Source organism: Ranitomeya imitator, chromosome 5, assembly GCF_032444005.1.
Source record: "Ranitomeya imitator isolate aRanImi1 chromosome 5, aRanImi1.pri, whole genome shotgun sequence".
Lineage (NCBI taxonomy): Eukaryota > Metazoa > Chordata > Amphibia > Anura > Dendrobatidae > Ranitomeya > Ranitomeya imitator.
The window spans coordinates 76459436-76473789 of NC_091286.1; the positions used below are offsets into that span (position 1 = coordinate 76459436).

At 45.1% G+C, this 14354-nt stretch overlaps 1 protein-coding gene across 1 annotated transcript in view; it reads left to right on the top strand.

Annotated features, from left to right (window-relative positions):
• The window catches only part of TMX4 (thioredoxin related transmembrane protein 4), a 90078-nt gene that overhangs the window by 62413 nt on the left and 13311 nt on the right, over positions 1-14354 (top strand). The window contains exon 6 of the mRNA XM_069768816.1: positions 12308-12409. Coding sequence (XP_069624917.1) covers positions 12308-12409 — 102 coding nt within the window. The remainder of the gene's footprint in view (positions 1-12307; positions 12410-14354) is intronic.

The following is a 14354-nucleotide window of genomic DNA, read 5'->3' on the forward strand; positions in this document are numbered from 1 at the left end:
ACACCTACTGTCCGGGCACGGACTTCTCCAGGAAGTCCATGTTACTGTTCAGGTTCGGCATCCCGAACATCAGTTATTTCCCACCCTGTCATCTGCATGACAGCGGGAGAAACATCGGCATCTCTGATCGGCAGTAAGATTATTACTACTGTTCAGTGTGCTGCTGCTCTCGCGCTGTCAGATGACTCGTTGAGCCAGCAGCTGTGGCCAGTGGTAATAAGTTACTGCCAGTCACAGGCATCTGCTGATGGGAGAGTACTACTCCCACCAGCCTACACCTGCTGTCGCTGATAACAGCGAGAGCAGGCGCCAGCTGATGATAGTATTCATCAGCTGGTGCCTGCACTTTGAATGAATAAATAAATACTGCATTGGTTCCCCTCTATTTTTGATAACCAGCATGGCAAAACTGACCGCTGTGGGCTGCAACCCTCGGTTGTCGGATTTATCATGGCTGGTTATCAAGAAGCGAGAAATTTCTTACAGCAGATGAGTAGTAGTCCCATCAGCCAAAGCCTGTGACCGGAGGTAACATTTTTATCTCTGGTCACAACTGCTACCTCATGCTGTCATCTGACAGCATGGAAGCTGCAGTGCTCTGACCATCAGTAATGAGCTTACTGCCGATCAGAGCTAGTGTTTGCCTCACTGTCATGCAGATGACAGCGTGGCAAACAATGGATGTTCGGGTACTGTTCTGGTATCTGAACCAAACTTTTTTTTTTTAACTGTTCAGCCAGACCCGAACATCCACAGGTTCGTCCATCACTAGTCATTGGACCACTTTTGATCGGTACTAACCACTGAGAATACGTTACAAAACCCGCTGTTTTAGAAAACCTTTGCCTAGTCATCACAATTTGGCCACTGCCAAAGCTGCTTCCAACCTTACTGTTGCCCATTTTCTTGCATGCTGCAAATTATCAGCTAAATGACCACTTTCTGCCCTCCCAGCCCTTAACAGGTGCCATTTTAACAAAATAATATTTACTTTACCTTTGAGTATTTTTTGAGTACGGCATAGATAGTGCGGTAGGGGTGAAGCTCTGCCCAGCCACTTCAGGCCAACGACTAAATGATTGTGAAACAATGTGGTCTCAAAGTGCTTCCTAAATATTATGGGTGGTCAATGGAACAAAAACATGGTGCAATGGTTGTAGCAATACATGAAGAGCATCGGAGATGGCCTAAGGCTGCTTTCCGGTGTGCCGTGTGGCAAGAAGTGTGTTTTGGGCTTTAATATACACTAGAGGCTAAAATGCTCCCTCTGTATGAAGGCACCTAACTTTGCATTGGAAACCCTCATATTTGACCTGCTGTACTGTGGCGGCAGCAGTGGCATTAGTTTAATCCTTAATACAAGTCTCCTGAATGACCAGCGCAGTATCTGTGATCGCTGGGTACATACCGTCAGTATAAGCTTTCCCTGGGCATGTGCGTCGTCTGCGCTTCCTGGCAGTAGCGGTAACTAGAGACTTTTGATCACAAGTGTCACATGGCCGCTGTGTGCTTTGCTTAATAGTGACCTTGTCAGACTGATGACTTTGCAGCGTGTAACATGTGGCTTCTCAGTGCTGGAAAACTAGAATGTCAGATTGTCACCCTAATGACTGTGAACATGAGCTGACCTCCCTGCAGCCATTAGGCGGCATTGCTGGAGGACAAGGATTGTTATTTCTTTGCTTGTCACTTGTCAGTGGATTGCACTTATATACTGACTCGAATGCTCAGTATACTGGTCTGGCTGGTTGCATTGACTCTGCAGGCGCTTATTAGAGGAACTTACAATTTCACTTTTTTATTTCTTGACTTTCTTTCAGCTGTCATCCTTGTCTATAAACAAGCCAGACTCTGACATTTCCATCTTCATTATAGAGATTGAAATTGGATTTTTGTTTTCTGCATTGTGGGGAGTACAGAAATTAGTTATGTTCTTACCCGCTGTATGGTGCCGGATGAACGATCACTGGTTGGCTTCCCCTCTCTGCAATCTTGTAGGATTAGTCTGCAGAAAATTAAAGGGAGGGTTCACATTGCCTAATGTTTTGCACTAAATAATCAGTCAGGCTTCTATTTGAACAGTTGAAAAACAGCAGTCAGACATGCATTTGTAGTGTTCAAATAGAAGCTGCAAATATACTGCTCAGCGGAAAGCAGAAGGTGATGTGAGCCCTCCCGAGCCTAAGTGCACAGCAAGTCGGTAGTGGCCATCATAGCAATTATATTAGGAACCAGATGGTGGCCCGATTCTAACACATCTGGTATTCTAGTACATGTAGTATATGTATGTAGTTTATTTATGAAGTTTTCAGAATAATGCAATTTATACACAGGATTCGTCCGGCCGGGCGTGACCAATTAGCGAAGCGTGGTTCAAATTCCGCGCCAATTCGCGGCCGGACTGCGCCTGTCGCTGATTGGTCACACCCGGCCGGCCGCGAACAAATCAGTGAAGCCAGGGCCGGCTCCAGGTTTTTGAGGGCCCCGGGCGAACGAGTCTCTGTGGGCCCCCTTCTTTGACACATACCATGATTCATGATGCACAGATACAGCAGAGAAATATAGCGCAGCCCACGCAGTGTATAGCGCAGCCCTCGCAGTGTATAGCACAGCCCACGCAGTGTATAGCAATGTGGGCACCATATCCCTGTTAAAATAAATTAAAAAATAGTTATATACTCACCTTCCGGCGGCTCCCGGATCCAGGCGAGGCGTTTATCGATGCTCCTCGCGATGCTCCGGTCCCAAGAATGCTTTGCGGTCTCGCGAGATGATGACGTAGCGGTCTTGCTAGAACGCTACGTCATCATCTCGCGAGACCGCAATGCATGGCCTGGAGCGTAGGCAGCATCAATAGTAAAAAAGTTGGTCACACAGGGTTAATAGGAGCGTTAACGGACTGCGTTACACCGCGGCATAACACGGTGCAATGCAGCCATTAACCCTGTGTGAGCGCTGACTGGAGGGGAGTATGGAGGGGGCACTGACGGAGCGTAGGAAGGGGCGAATTTGCGTTTCGGGATTTCCGAGACAGACAGACGGACGGAAGTACCTCTTAGGCTACTTTCACACTGGTGTTTTTTTAAATCCGTCACAATGCGTCGTTTTGCAGAAAAAACGCATCCTGCAAAAGTGCTTGCAGGATGCGTTTTTTCCCCATAGACTTCTATTGGCGACGCATTTGCGATGGATTTGCACACTTCGCATCCGTCTTGTGACGAATGCGTCGTGCTTTGGCGGACCGTCGGGAGAAAAAAACCCTACATGTAACGTTTTTTTCTCCCGACGGACCGCTTTTTCCGACCGCGCATGCGCGGCCGGAACTCCGCCCCCACCTTCCCGCACCTTACAATGGAGCAGCGGATGCGCCGGAAAAATGCATCCGCTGCATCCATTGTACAATGCAGCAAACGCTAGCGTCGGAATCTCTCCCCGACGCATTGCGACGGGGAGATTCCGACGCTAGTGTGAAAGAAGCCTTAGACGATTATATAGATAGATACGCCCAAAGTCTGAAGCATATTCTCATTAGCAATACTGTCTCATTCCTTCATACACATGCACTCTCGACTCAACTGAGCATGCAAGTGCTTAACCAAGGAGAAGCGACCAAACACTTCTGGCACTGGGTTATTTTGTTTGGGATGCTCTACATGCCCGATCCTAACCTACTGGAGGACAGTCTTGTTGAGGCCTATACGGAACTTAACGAAACAAACAGAAAAAACAGGCGCAACAGCTTATATGGAATAAAAGAAATCCATGAATAAATGCTACACAAATTAGTGACATGTGTGACCTAAAGGAGTGAATGGCAGATCATTCAGGGTGGGAGGAACCAAAGAAACCTCTAAGTATGGACCAAAAAGAGTAGTAACGGGACAAAAAAAAACACCTTTATTAAGCAATAGGTGGCAAAAGTTGGCACAATGTGCAAGAGAGTGCCCACAAAAATACACTAAGCAAATTAAAAAGCTACAAAAAGACAAGATACATGAAATTAAATTGATTGAAAAGAGGGAGAAGGGGAACCACAGGGAAAATAATAAGGTAGATAATTAATTGGAGTGCATTATAAAGTGCAAAGTGATAGTTATCATCCCTTTAAGGATAAGCCTATAAGTAAAAAAATAAGCCAATACCACATTCATTAATCCAATAAATACTTCACAGTATATTAGATCATCCCAAAATACATATAAGGTGAGCCAAGAATATATATAAAATAAGGGGTGCACCCCCGTATCAATAATGAAACAGGGTGCAAAACCTGATCTGTGAAATGAGCTAAACAAAATGCAAAAGAAAAAAGACTAGACCAATGATGGTATGCACACCCATAGATAGTACAAAAGAATCAAAAAATCTTTAATTACACCTCAAAAAAGCAAACAGAATAAAACCATTTAAAAAGGGCCTAAATATAGGACCAAATAACCATCACCCCTATATAAATAATGCATAATATAGCATAACCAGAGTATACATTACAAATCCCAATCAATGTACATAATGTGCTTGGTAATGCAAATACAAATACATAATGTCTCTTGTACATGGATCTAATACATCATATAGCCAAAAAAGATGATCAAGCCAACATAATAATACAGATGATCCATCAAAAAAGTAGCGCACAGTAGACTATGAATAAATGAACATAGTGATGTCCCCATGTGTTGAGCATGCTAAGTTGCGGTATTATATGGGCATGCTCAACATCTAGATAAAGATAATGCCGACATATCACAACATAAGTTGAGGCTATGTATATAGAGACTGGTCAAACTGAATAGTAATGGCGCCCACAGTAATAAAGTCTAACAAAGAGCAAAATACACTTGTCAATTCAAAATAGAAAAAGGTGAGCTCACAAGTTTGAACAGGATGGAACAAAAGTGCCGAAGGAAAAGAATATATACAGCACCAGTGCTAAAGGGTACCGCAGGTGAAGGTACCCTGAAGGATCAAGAGACAGAGTAAGGGGTGAGGCAAAAGCCCCACGCGTATCGCTGCGGCTGCAGCTTCGTTGGGGGGGAAGTCTTCCTCTGACGAAGCTGCAGCCACAGCGATACGCGTGGGGCTTTTGCCTCACCCCTTACTCTGTCTCTTGATCCTTCAGGGTACCTTCACCTGCGGTACCCTTTAGCACTGGTGCTGTATATATTCTTTTCCTTCGGCACTTTTGTTCCATCCTGTTCAAACTTGTGAGCTCACCTTTTTCTATTTTGAATTGACAAGTGTATTTTTCTCTGTTAGACTTTATTACTGTGGGCGCCATTACTATTCAGTTTGACCAGGCTCTATATACATAGCCTCAACTTATTTTGTGATATGTCGGCATTATCATCTAGATGTTGAGCATGCCCATATAATACTGCAACTTAGCATGCTCAACACATGGGGACATCACTATGTTCATTTATGATCATAGTCTACTGTGCGCTACTTTTTTGATGGATCATCTGTATTATGCTGTTTTGATCATCTTTTTTGGCTATATGATGTATTAGATCCATGTACAAGAGACATTATGTATTTGTATTACCAAGCACATTATGTACATTGATTGAGATTTGTAATGTATACTCTGGTTATGCTATATCATGCATTATTTATATAGGGGTGATGGTTATTTGGTCCTATATTTAGGCCCTTTTTAAATGGTTTTATTCTGTTTGTCTTTTTTGAGGTGTAATTAAAGATTTTTTGATTCTTTTGTACTATCTATGGGTGTGCATACCATCATTGGTCTAGTCTTTTTTCTTTTGCATTTTGTTTTTTTCAATCATATAGGAGCCATCATAAGGAATGTATGTGAAGCATATAAGCTGCACAGTATATGAAAGGGTAAAGGGGACGTGGAACTCGGCAATAGGCATTACCTAGTGGTAGTGAAATGGTGGTCCCTGGTCCAAGTGTGGTGCACACCCCGACGCGCGTTTCGGAGCTTTGTCCTTCGTCAGATAAAAAGGAAAGGAATGTCTCTGTCTAGTGGCTGAAAAAACGGTAATTAATCTTACCGATAATTGTATTTCCAGGAATCCATCCTGACAGCACCATGGAGGACGTCCTTCTTATACACAGTGGGACAGGAAACACGAGAGTTTAAAAGGACCCTCCCCCTTCCACCCTTCAGTGGTTTTCCAAAGTAACACATCTGGATGGATGCAAACAGAAAATTTTATTTTGAACATAACAAGATCAACATCAATGTTACTTCACATAAGTATGATACATGTTTACATTAGGGAGGGAACTAACCGTGCTGTCAGGATGGATTCCTGGAAATACAATTATCGGTAAGATTACCGTTTTCCAGGTCACCACCTGACAGCACCATGGAGAAGTACCAAAGGAAACTTCCTAGACCTAGGGTGGGACTACTGCCTGAAGCACCTTCCTGCCAAAGGCCAACTGAGAAGAAACTACATCTAATTTGTAGTGCTTTGAAAAAGTGCTAATGTTAGACCAAGATGCTGCATTACAAATCTGATCTACTGAGGCCCCCCCTTTTTCGGCCCAAGATGTGGCCATAGCTCTAGACGAATGGGCTTTAAGGCTATCTGGAGGATCTTTACCCTGTATCTGATAGGCCGTAGAAATAGTGGATCTAATCCACCTGGCAATAGTGGATTTCGATGCCTTTTTTCCCCTATTAGGACCCCCATGCAGGACAAAGAGGTTACTATCCTGTCTCCAGGCCCTAGTCATGTCCAAGTATTTCAGTATCGTCTCCCTGACATCTAAATTATGGAAGAAGGCTTCCTTCTGGTTTCTAGGAGATTGGCAAAAGGACGGAAGAACGACCTCTTGGTTAATGTTTGATACAGAGGCTACCTTAGGAAGAAACCCTGGGTCAAGTCTCAACACCAATCTATCCTCAAAAATCTGTAAATAAGGGTTTTTGATAGAAAGGGCCTGTAGTTCCCCCAATCTTTTGGCTGATGTAATGGCCACTAAAAACACAGCTTTTAGGGAAAGATTAGCGATCTTTATATCTTTGTTTATATCAAAGGGCTCTTTGCATAAAACATTAAGGACTAAGTTTAGGTCCCATGGGGGCACAGACTCCCTGATTGGAGGCTTCAGCCTCGAGACTGCTCTTGAGAACCGAGCAATCCAAGGGTGGGCGGCAAGGGAAAAGTCATAAAATACACTGAGGGCTGCAATTTGAACCCTCAAGGTACTTGGTTTGAGCCCGATCCTAAACCCCTGATGTAGGAAATCTAGAATCTTGGGTATGTTAGGATGATCAACATCGATTGTTGTGTCTCCACAAAAACTGCAGAACTTTCTCCATGTTCTGAGATATATTGCTGAAGTCACCGGTTTCCTACTTGCTTGCAGAATCGATATTACTCCTTCTGAAAGGCCTTTCGCCTTTAGGATCTGCCGCTCAGGATCCAAGCTGTTAACCGCAACTTCTCTGGGTTCTGATGGAGGATCGGACCCTGGGAAAGCAAGTCCCCCCTGACTGGAAGATGGTAAGGACTGTCCACTGCCAACTTCTTCAGAAGAGGAAACCAGCTCCTTCCGGCCCAGAAGGGGACCACCAGGATCGCAAATCTTCGCAAATCTTTCTGAGTACTCTTGGTACTAAAGCGAGAGGTGGAAAGGCATACAGCAGACCCGAGTTCCACGACTGAGACAGGGCATCCACTGCTGCTGGATTTTCCTGGGGATTTAGGGAGAAGAAGGTTTTTACTTTCGAATTTCTTCTGGTCGCAAAGAGATCCACGGACGGGGTTCCCCAGCGCTGACACAGGGTCTCGAATACTCCGCTGTTCAATTCCCACTCTATGGGAGATAGTTTTTCTCTGCTTAAAAAATCCGCAACCTGGTTCTTTGAACCTTCTAGGTGGACTGCTGATATCGAAAGCACCGAACCTTCTGCCCATTTGAAGATCTGATCCGCCAGATGTTGTAACTTCGGATGTCTCGGGCCCCCTTGATGGCGAAGAAAGGCTACCGCCGTCGTGTTGTCCGATAAAATCTTCAGATGTTTGTTTCTTAACAGGGACCGGGCTGCACACAGAACCTTCCAAACCGCCTGTAGCTCTCTGTGGTTTGAGGAATTGTTGCTTTCTTCCGAATTCCATTGTCCCTGGTAAAATCTTCCGAGTACCTGGCTGCCCCAACCTTGTTGACTTGCGTCCGTGGTTACTGTGACTGCTGGGGTCTGGATCCACGGGACCCCCACTCTTAGGTTCTCTGACACCATCCACCATCTCAGGGATTCCCTGACCCGATAGGATAGGACAAACTGTCTGTCCAACGACGACTGTCTTCTGTCCCATGCTGTTAGAACCGCTCTCTGCAATTGGCGAGAATGGAATTGGCTCCAGCTGACACATGGGATGCAGGCTGTCATCAGGCCTAGGATTTTCATTGCCTCTCGAATTGTCACCCGAATTCTTGCAAATTGTTGAATCTTCTTCACCAAATCTGACCGCCTTCCGTCCGGAAGAAAAGACTTCCTGATGTTTGAGTCTAGAATTATCCCCAGAAATTGACGTCTTGATCTTGGGGTTAAGTGTGATTTCTCCCAGTTTATCACCCAACCTAGTTTCTGCAGTGTGGAGATCACTAACTGAGAATCGATGTTGAGTTGGGGTACTGAGTCTGCTACCAACAGGAAATCGTCTAGATAAGGTATTATTATGATATCCTGTTTCCTTAGAAAAGATACAATCTCTATTATGAGCTTTGTAAAAACTCTTGGAGCTGACGCAAGACCAAACGGAAGGCAACGGAACTGATAGTGCAAGATTGAACCGTCTTTCTCTATTGCAAACCTTAGGAATTTTTGATGTTGCAAAGAGATTGGAACGTGATAGTACGCACTTTTTAAATCCAAAGTGCACATTACCACGTCCTTCCCTAATAGGGGAATTGTGGAGCGAATGGACTCCATCTTGAATCTTTTGTACGATATCCATTTGTTTAGTGGTCTGAGGTTTATGATAGTTCGGGATTCTCCTGATGGTTTTTTTTATAGAGAAAAGACCCGAGTAGTGACCCGTTCCCCTTTGGAGAGGTGGCACGGGAGTTATTGCCTCCATCCGGAGGAGATCCTGAATGTCTGACCACATTGGCGAGACCGAAGAGAGACGGGCGTTGGAGATGAAAAACCTGTCTGGGGGACGAGATACGAACTCTATCCTGTAGCCCCGAGATATAACCTGAAGGACCCACGGATTTGAGGTAATTTTCCCCCATTCCCCCAGGTAATTCAACAACCGACCCCCTATTCTGGTGGCGTCACTTCCTCCGGAACTCTGCTCTAGGATTTGAGGGACCTGAATCTCTATTTCGGTTCCTATTATCCCCTCCTTTCTGGTAACTCCATCTCCCTTGTTTGCCTTTACCCCTATAGTCTGACCTCTGACCGTAATAGGGTCTACGAAAGGGCTGGAATTTTTTCTTTTTCTCTTCTGGAAACCCCTTCTTTTCATCAGAAGCCTTTTCCAGAATGTCATCCAATACCGGGCCAAAAACACGGCCCCCTGAAAAGGGAATGGAACATAGCTTGTTTTTAGAGGGAACATCCCCCGACCAGCTCTTTAACCAAATGGCCCTACGGGCTGCATTTGACAGGGATTGTCCTCTGGCAGAGAACCTTACAGATTCTGCCGTGGCATCCGCCAAAAAACCTGTGGCTAGTTTAAGGGAATAGCACTAATGATAGACTCCCTCGAAGTTTTGGCTGACAACTGATCCTTCAAATCATCAACCCACAGATGCATAGCTCTCGCCACGGAAGTCGCCGCAATATTTGTGCGGATCACCGCGGCCGAGCTCTCCCAAGCTTTTTTAAGGAGGCCATCCGCCTTCCTGTCCATGGGCTCCTTTAAGTTTGAGGAGTCCTCAAATGGAATGGCAGTTCTCTTAGACACTTTCGCTAATGGAATGTCAATCTTTGGTATATCTTCCCAGTCCTTGACCTCCTCATGGTCAAAGGGCAGACGAAGCCTAAAGTCTCTCGGTATTGAAATCCTCTTCTCTGCCTCCTCCCACTCTTCCAGAATCATTGAGCTGCGGGAAGAGGTGAAGGAGGGGTCAAAAAATTTTGCAAATTCTGAGCAAAGCCGAGACTGAACTCGGACTTACCGAATGTGCGCATTAACTGGAAATACTTTTGAAGTCTGAGACCGAAGACCCCCGAACATCTCGTCCTGCACAGAAAGAGAGGTCGAAGGTTCCTCAACCTGCATGGTCTGTCTGACCGTTCCCAGTAGTTCATCAATATCATTGGAAGAAAAAAGATACTTCTTCCCCTTCTGAGGGGAATCTCTACACACTTCTTCCTCCTCCTCTATGTCAGAATCTGATTGACAGTCGTCAGAAGATGAATCTGACTCTCTCTGTCTCTTCCTCCTGGGAAGATCCTGGGGCTCAGGCTGGAACTGCTGGGTGGTAGATAGGTTAGAAATAGAAGCCTGCACTTCTTCTCTAACCATTGCCCTCATGCTTGTTATTAGAGAGGCCTGTTCCTCTCCTACAATGCGGGCGGTACAGGGCTCACACAGAGGCTTCTGATATAAGGCATTCAGTTTTGAGGCACATATAGGGCATCTCCTGGTTTTACTAGTCTTCTTATCACCAGATGAAGGACGCCCCTGGAATACATAAAGGGATCACCACTAGCACCTTTAATAGGACTTATACAGAGTGCCCTCTCTAAATGAGAACTCACATGTGCAAGGGAATCCTGCTTCCCTGCAGCCTCTATGCTGACCGCTGGTATGGAGCCTTCCATTTTAGCTGCGGTGCCTAGCGCTACTCTCACTTACCTTATATCCTTATGCTTGTGTCCCGGCGCTCCTTCGGGAGCGATGAGGAAAGCCGCCCCCCACGCTGCCGCCGCAACCCGGAAGTGACGCGGCAGCGGTAACCCGGAAGTGACGCGGCCGCGGTGACCGGAAGTCCAACGCGCGCTTACCGCCGACTCCTCCGGTCCACATGGTGTTCGGAGCCCTGCGCCGTACCTGCCCTCCTCCGGACTGTCTGCTAAGGGGATCGCCCTGCAGAGATCCACGCAGGTATGCTGGGGAAGCCATCCAAGGTCGAGAGCCCCCCCCAGGGGGAAGCGACCTTCTAGCCGGGAGCAGCGCTACACCGGCATCGCTGAGGGACCCAATAAATCGGGTGTCGGCGATACAGAGCTGGGCCGTGGGAAGGAAGAGGCTGAGCCCCCCCGATCCGCACGCTCTGTAGGGACCACGCTCTCGTCGTTCCTATCCACAGTGGGACAGGAAAAACACTGAAGGGTGGAAGGGGGAGGGTCCTTTTAAACTCTCGTGTTTCCTGTCCCACTGTGTATAAGAAGGACGTCCTCCATGGTGCTGTCAGGTGGTGACCTGGAAAAAGTATTCTGAAAATTGTCATTTAAGTCTTTAGCCATACCAGCCATGTTTTTCTGGTGCATCGAGTGCCATCCTTTTCAAGATGTCTGCATGCAGTCAGTAAATATTTGTTGCATGGATTCGGAGACTGAAACTCCATTGTCATTGTGATAGAGTGCTGCGATGCTCTTCAGATTTGCACTTGTGCCATTTTAGCCATCTATTACAAGGCTATCTTGCTGCAGTACAATTAGACACAAGTTAGGCTACTTTCACATTTACGTTTTTTTAAATCTGTCGCAGTGCGTCGTTTTGGGAAAAAACGCATCCTGCAAATTTGCCCGCAGGATGCGTTTTTTTCCCATAGACTTGCATTACAGACGGATCGCAACGTATGGCCACACGTTGCGTCCGTCGTAAACTGGATGTGTCGGGTTTTGGCGGACCGTCGTCTCAGAAAAACGTTCAAGGGAACGTTTTTGTGTACGTCGCATCCAGTTTTCCCATCTGTGCATGCCCGGCATGAAATGTCTCTCTGACTCTTTCCTGCCCGGCAACGCAGACGGAAATATGAAAGCAAACACTTCCGTCAGTACGTCGCGCCAACTCTTCGTAACGGCCCTGTACGGTAGTGTGAAAGAAGCCTTACAAAGAAAACCATGACTCATTTTATGAAACCTTATTCACATGATGCTGATGAAGCTGTGTTTTCATTGCATGTTCTTTCTGAAGTTTTAGAACATTGACTTTAAATAGGTCACATCCGATGACATTTATTAGTCTGCTTTACATGGACTGGAGAATCTAAAACAGGTTGACCTCAAAACAGAAATAAATTACTTGTAGGCAGCATTTGTGCTACACCGGGTCTAGGAAAAAGTCACGTAATGCAGTGTACACGTAGGACCACACATTTTTTTGATAATCATCACTTTAATTTGCTCTGTTTTCTATTTCAGCAAATCCACAATTACTTCACAGGACCTCTTGGAATTCCAGCCTGGGGCTCCTACATCATCTTTATTGTGGCCACCCTGATGATTGGACTTATACTGGGTTTGGTAAGCCTTGTCTGATTTACATCTTACATGTCTGAATAAAAACACCTCCATGTATCTGTGTAGTCTGCGCCAAGTGCTTAGTTATAGCTGGATGAAATGAAACGTGTGTGTATAAATATACATGTAACAAAGGCAAAATCTAAATCAAATCAATCTTTGTTGCCTCCACCCTTTGCCTTCAAAACCGCATCAAACCATCAATTCTTCTAGGTACATTTGCACACAGGTTTTGAAGAAACTTGTCAGGGAGGTTGTTCCAAACATATCGGAGAACTAACCACAGATCTTCTGTGGATTTAGTCTGGTGCAAATCATTTTTTTCTGTTCATGTAATCTGAGACTCAAAGATTCCGAGATCAGGGCTCTGTGGGGGCCATATCATCACTTCCCAACCCCCTGTCCTGATTTATGCTTAAGATGGTTCTTAATGGCATTGGCTGTAAGTTTGGGGTCATTGTCCTGTTGCAGATTAAATTTGGAGCCAATCAGAATCCTCCCTGATGGTATTACATGATGGGTACGGATCTGTCTGTATTCAGCAGCATTGAGGAAATCATTAGATAAAATAAAATTTTCAACTCCATCTGCTTTAACGCACCTCCAAACTTGCAGTGGACCTCCACCATGCTTCACTCTTCCTGCAGACACTCATTATTGTACCACTGTCCAGCCAATCAAACTGCCTTATGTTACATCCATATTTCACATTTTGACCACTCAGTCAAGGGCACCTGCAGCCATTTCTCTACACGCTAGTTCCTATATTTTCCTATCTTAGTTGAGTCCCTAGGTCTTGTTTCCATATCGAAGGTACGGTTCTTGACCTCATTTCTAACATGAAGACCATTTCTGACTAGACTTCTCCAAACAGTAGATGACTGTAGCTGGTTCCCTCAGGTTGCTGTCAGCTCTGAGCTGCTGGTAATCTTTTGATTTCAAAAGGAATAAAGCATGGTGAGTCTTTCATCTGCTGCTTTGGTGACCACTACGTCTATGGTTCTTAACGTTGTATAATTATTGGTGCTCTTCAAGAAAGCTAGAGCACCACATCATGAAACCCCAATCTGCTTTGAAATCTTTGCTGATGCAGCGTAACAACCTTGTGTCTTGTCACTTGGCTCAGTTTTGCCATGATGTACAGTGCCTTGCGAAAGTATTCTGCCCCCTGGAACTTTTTAACCTTTTCCCACATATCATGCTTCAAACATAAAGATACCAAATGTAAAATTTTGGTGAAGAATCAACAACAAGTGGAACACAATTGTGAAGTTGAACGAAATGTATTGGTTATTTAAAATTTTTGTGGAAATTCAAAAACTAAAAAGTGGGGCGTGCAATATTATTCGGCCCCTTAACTTAATACTTTGTTGCGCCACCTTTTTCTGCGATTACAGCTGCAAGTCACTTGGGGTATGTCTCTATCAGTTTCTTACATCGAGAGACTGAAATTCTTGCCCATTCTTCCTTGGCAAACAGCTCGAGCTCAGTGAGGTTTGATGGAGATCGTTTGTGAACAGCAGTTTTCACCTCTATCCACAGATTCTCGATTGAATTGAGGTCTGGACTTTTTTGGCCATTCGGATACGTTTATTTGTGAACCATTCCATTGTAGATTTTGCTTTATGTTTGGGATCATTGTCTTGTTGGAAGACAAATCTCCGTCCCAGTCTCAAGTCTTTTGCAGACTCCAATAGGTTTTCTTCAAGAATGGTCCTGTATTTGGCTCCATCCATCTTCCCATCAATTTTAACCATCTTCCCTGTCCCTGCTGAAGAAAAGCAGGTCCAAACCATGATGCTGTCACCATCATGTTTGACAGTGGGGATGGTGTGTTCAGGGTGATGAGTTGTGTTGCCTTTACGCCAAACATTTCGTTTGGCATTGTTGCCAAAAGTTCGATTTTGGTTTCATCTGACCAGAGCACCTTCTTCCACATGTTTGTTGT